Source organism: Sinocyclocheilus grahami, unplaced genomic scaffold (assembly GCF_001515645.1).
Source record: "Sinocyclocheilus grahami isolate Dianchi unplaced genomic scaffold, SAMN03320097.WGS_v1.1 scaffold205.1, whole genome shotgun sequence".
Classification (NCBI taxonomy): Eukaryota; Metazoa; Chordata; class Actinopteri; order Cypriniformes; family Cyprinidae; genus Sinocyclocheilus; species Sinocyclocheilus grahami.
Window position 1 is genome coordinate 367,375 of NW_015505384.1, and position 5,644 is coordinate 373,018.

Genomic DNA, 5,644 nt, shown 5'->3' on the forward strand with positions numbered 1-5,644 from the left:
TCATTTGTAGAGGAGCTGCAGTCGGCCGGGGTGGCAGTTGTTGCGGTTGATCTTGCCGTCGGGCTGGTAGAGGGTGGAGGAGTTGGAGAAGGTGGGAGGGAGGGAGTGGTTGTCAGAGGCAGGGAGGGGGTATCCTGGTGGCGGGAGGAGAGATTTGGGATCGTTCTGAGGAGCGGGGAGAGATGGAGAGCTGTGGTTCTGATTGGAAGAGGTGGGGCGTTTCCTGGAGCGCAGAGCCTGTCGCTCTGACAGCTGGTTTCTCAGCTCTGATACACGTTCCTCTTTCTGTCGGGAGAAAACATGAGGCGGAATGAGAAACTAGTTTCTGCTGAGCCTAAAAATATTATCTGTGCAGATATGAAAACCTCTAAGAAAAGGAAAATGAAAGTAAACGTGACAATCTGCCACGGCTCTCATGACATTTAGTATCAGATAGGATAGAGGCAAATAGAGAATTTAAAAAACTCAATTTGAATAGAACTGGCCACAGGATGCTGAATTGGAATGAAAGGAAGAGGATTTTGCTAAATCATAATTCAAAGAAATTCCAGTCACACAAAAGGGGAATTTGCTTTCAGTGGTGTTATTAACTAAAACTAAAACTATTAAAATTATTTCTGTAAATTCAATAAAATTTGATGAAATAAAATAAAACAAATATTAGATGAGGGCAACTAACTGAATTAAAATCAGTTTAAATGAACACAGCAAAATTAATAAAACTGACAAAAATGTATATTCAAAATATTAAGAAATACTATAATAGTATATAAATGATGCTAAAACATGTTTCCTTTGCATGCCACGAATGCTGCAACAAAATACATTTATTATTCAATTAATTCTGACTACACGAGAGATAAGCCTCCGCATCTGCACCAAAACACACAAACACACCACACTAGGTATGACAACAGACGAGATTCACGTTGACAGAATATAAGAGAATGTATAGACTTCTATGTACTATTTAAAAAAAATTGTATGTGAAAGGTCAACAGTAGACAACATTAGAAATGATAATAGTGATAAAAAACAAATAAAAATATTAGAAATAAAACAGTGAGCATTTATGAGTTCAAATAAAATTTCTCTGTATTCATCAAGTGGTTATCATGTTGGAAATGAACATTTTTATTAAAAATTTGAATCCAATTTTGCATTTAAGTCTTTTAACAGTCTTAGTCAATAATTCAAAGCGAACAGGTTAAAAATGGTGATCGATATTGCTTGGATTGCTCAATTCATTCTTCAGACTGAAAATGGATGAGTAAAATTCATTGTGGGATACATTGTGGGTCATTATTAACTAAAACTAAAACTATTAAAACATTTTGTAAACTGAAATAAAGCTGAAATAAAATAAAATATAAATATTAGATGAAAAACTTTAATTAGAAATTAAATTAGAAATATTGTTTTGGCAACTAATTGAAATAAGTTTAAGTTGAACCACTAAAATGACTAACTGGAAATAAATGGAAACAAAACTGTAATAAAAATAAATAAACATAAATGGACAAAAGTACATAACAAAATTACTAAAAATGCAACTAAATTTAAAATGATAGCTGAAAATATGAAATTAAAATATTAATAAAAATTGTAATAGTATAAAAATAATAATAAAATAACACTGGTCTGAGTGTACACAACAATTTCTTATTGGCTGTTGTTCACAAGCACTTTATGTCTTTCATCTCTTTCATATTCTCCAGAGACCTGTCTCCTCTGATGACACTGATTACAACACATCTCCATAATATCGTCACTCAGTGCGCTTTAAGATTCCATGAGCAGACCGCTGAGAGAGATGCATATGTCACACATTTACACGTCTCTTTGATCACTCCTTCCCCTACTCTAGATATCCATCATTAATATTCATCACTGTAATACAATATTTACATTACTTGTTTTGAGAAAATATTGTATTACAGTGATGAATATTAATGATGGATATCACTGTAATACAATATTTACATTACTTGTTTTGAGAAAATGATCTTCTGTTGTACCTTAGGGACAAAGAGCACAACCAGAGTGATATAGACGGAGAAGATGATGGCCAGCGAGGCGAAGGCGAACGAGGCGTCCTGCTTAGACGACAGAATCATGGTGACGGGAGCCGTTATCATACACAACACCTGAAAGAGAGACAAACGGTCACATATACAGGTGTTTCTTTTGCTGTGCTCGAAATGCCATACTACCATACTACTCTTACTATTTCTGCAGTATCCAGTATGTATACTGTGCATAGTATGCAAACTTTCTGTATTCATGAAATACCCCGATTACCTACTATATTTGCCAGAATCTGCTAAATATAACTCAACTGCACTGAAATCTGTACAGAAGCTGTGTTTGGAATGGCATATATTGCAGTATGCAATGTGTATACTGTGAATAGCATGTGAATTTTCTGTATGCATGGAATTCCCGGATTACCTGCTACATTTGCTGAAATTTGATGCATGCATCTGAAGACACTGCATGGGATACTCTTTCCCACAACGCAATGCACTCCACGTGAGGTTGGGTTCAAAATTTAATGTAAAAATTTAACCCAACAGCTGGGTTAGTCCATATTTGACCCAAAGTTGGGTTGAAACAACCCAGCATTTTTTAGAGTGTAGTATGAGATTCTGTTCTAGTACACCCCAAAACAAAATCAAGACTTTGTAAAAGAGCATAATAGGACCCCTTTAAAAAATTGTAGGCAGTATACATGGTATACTGGGCAGTAGGCAGTAAGCAGTATGTTAATATGCCATTTTGAAACTATGGGCACTTACAAACCCCCCCCAATATTTCTTATATTTGTGTATTGACAACGTCCAACACAGTGTTGTAATTGTTAAGTAAAACTATAAAAATAGTTTCCAAAGATTTTTAAATAAAATAAAATAACAAAATTAAAAAGTTTGATAAATGAAAAAACTGAACTTATGTTGCCTTTGCAACTAACTGAAATAAAATACGTTTAATTTGAAGTACTAAAATTACTAAAACCAAAACTGAAATAAAAATAAATTAAAGCAGAGTAGAACAACCCCCAAAACTAATAAAAACATTACAATAGCACATAACATGAACATATATATATATTTATATATATATATATATATATATACAGTATATAAATAAAACTAATCTAAAATAATAATATACACTACAACAGTACATAAATAATACTAAAATAACAATTATCAAAAGAGGGTTCTGTCACTTCTTCTGAATTATTATGTTTCTGAACCACTGTTCTAAATTCTTAAATGATGTATTGCATGATAAAAATGTGTTTAAAGATTTAAAACATTTTTGGAATAAAATTGCTAATTACATAGCTAGCATTTTATATATCCTAAATACACACAATTAATATTTTCACACTTTTTGCATTATTTTACAGAATATTGGGATAAATTATGCTAAATACAAATTTCTCAAATTTCATTTTCCTTATAAATGTTTACACAATAAATTTTAAAATGGTTTACGATTATTTCACAATTATTTCACTGATTTTCATTTATGATTGAAAGTCTGGGTATGGCACATTTAGCAATAAAGTATATGCATAAATGGCTTTTGAAAAGCAGCAGAAATAAACGATGAAGGCATTATAATATATTCACAAGATCGTTCATAATGTGATGTTTACATAACTAAAAGAAAAAACTTCTCTAGGAGGCAGAGGAGAGGAGAACAGAAGCCAAGAGAGAAAGAAGCATGAAGCAATAAATATTGATCATCAGTCAGTCATTTCTAACAAAACCAGTAAAATCTTATCCAGGCTAGCAAAAAGAAAATGTTGTCTGGCATCAACAGAGGTGATCTTTTTTTGCAGGGTCATTAGTTATTTGGACAGGACAAAAAGTGCAAGCAGTCTCTCTAAACCAAAGCGGTTTACAGCTGGACTCACAGCAGTAGCCTACGGCTTTCACAGAGCCCATTTGAATCACACCATGACAGAGCAGTAATGATGTATGAAAACCTGCATGCTTTTAGTTTAAAATGCATGGCCATGCTAAATAATGCAAACAGTAAGTGAATCCTGAATGGAAAAGAGTAGCAAGCAAGTCTTTAAAATATTTTCTTTCGTGTTCCAAAGAAGAATGACAGTCATATGGCTTTGGAACAACATGAGGGTGAGTAAATGATGACAGAATTTACAGTATGCCATTATTTAATCATCCTCATGTCATTTCAAACCCATATGACTTTCAAATCTTCTGTGGAACACAAAAAGGAGACATTTTAAATAATGACTATATAATGACAGTTAAAGGGAAAGTTTGCCCAAAAATGATAATACTGTTATTATTTACTCATCCTCAAGTTGTTCCAAACCAGTATGAGTTTCTTTCTTCTGTTGAACACAAAAGAAGATATTATGAAGACTGTGGGTAACCAAACAATTGCTGGTTTTAACTGACTTCTATAGTATGGAAAAAATTAAATAAAAATACTATGGAAGTCATTGGTGACCAGCAACTGTTTGGTTTCCCACAGTCTTCAAAATATCTTCTTTTGTGTTCAACAGAAGAAGAAAAAAAAAACTTGAGGTTAAGTAATGACAGAATTTCAATTTTTGGGCGAATTATCCCCAAAACTACCATAAAAGCACAATAAAAGTTAACATTCTAGCTTCGAGTGAGAAAAAAAACTACATTAAAGTTGTTACACACTGTTTATTTCATCAGGTGACAGAATTTCAATTTTTGGGCGAATTATCCCCAAAACTACCATAAAAGCACAATAAAAGTTAACATTCTAGCTTCGAGTGAGGAAAAAAACTACATTAAAGTTGTTACACACTGTTTATTTCATCAGGCTTATTGCTGGGTGCACTATTTTTTTAAACTTATACATTTATTATGAGTATATAAATATATGAAAGTACTTATGACTTATGTACGATATATTGAATGCATCATGCAGAAATTGTTCTGTTATTTTACTGAGAGGAGGTTATTAATGGTGACCTGCCAAAAGACTGCAGATAAAAATTAGCCACTGGCTAACTATGGAACATCAAATGGAAGCATTTATGTTTAATACTGTACATGGTCCCTTCCAAATGAATAAATAAATAAAATAAATAATATTTCAAAAACCTCTATGCATTCTATTTCTTGATTCGGGTGTCAAACTATTTCAATTTCAATGTATTTATAAAGCACAACTAAACACAACTACCGTTGACCAGTGTGCCGTACAAAGTGAGTAACCACAGACAAAATTAAAAACAAAGACAGAGTCACAAAAAAAAATGCAAGACACAGGGCAGAGCAAATGCAAATCACGAATAATAATCCAGATCAAATAAAAAAAAATTTAACCTGGATTTAAAAATGGATAGTGTAGGGGCAGTTCTGATTTCTGTAGGAAGATTATTCCAAAGACTCGAAGCAGCTACGGCGAATGCTTGATCACCCCTAGATTTGAGTCTGGTTCTAGGAACCACTAAGAGCCTTAAGTTGGCAGACCTGAGAGCTCTTGCAGGTTGGTGAACTATCAACAGGTCCGAGAGGTAAGAAGGTGCTAAACCATTTAAAAACTTAAAAACCAATAAGAGCACTTTAAAGGGGTCAATTGATGCGATTTCAAGTTTTCCTTTCTCTTTGGAGTGTTACAA

At 33.1% G+C, this 5,644-nt stretch overlaps 1 protein-coding gene across 1 annotated transcript in view; it reads right to left on the reverse strand.

The window, feature by feature from the left end:
• The window catches only part of LOC107595614 (gamma-aminobutyric acid type B receptor subunit 1-like), a 116,894-nt gene continuing 111,250 nt past the window's right edge, over positions 1 to 5,644 (reverse strand). Inside the window, exons 22-24 of the mRNA XM_016286079.1 lie at positions 2,019 to 2,147; positions 850 to 873; positions 1 to 285 (exon numbers count right to left, since the gene is read on the reverse strand). Coding sequence (XP_016141565.1) covers positions 1 to 285; positions 850 to 873; positions 2,019 to 2,147 — 438 coding nt within the window. The remainder of the gene's footprint in view (positions 286 to 849; positions 874 to 2,018; positions 2,148 to 5,644) is intronic.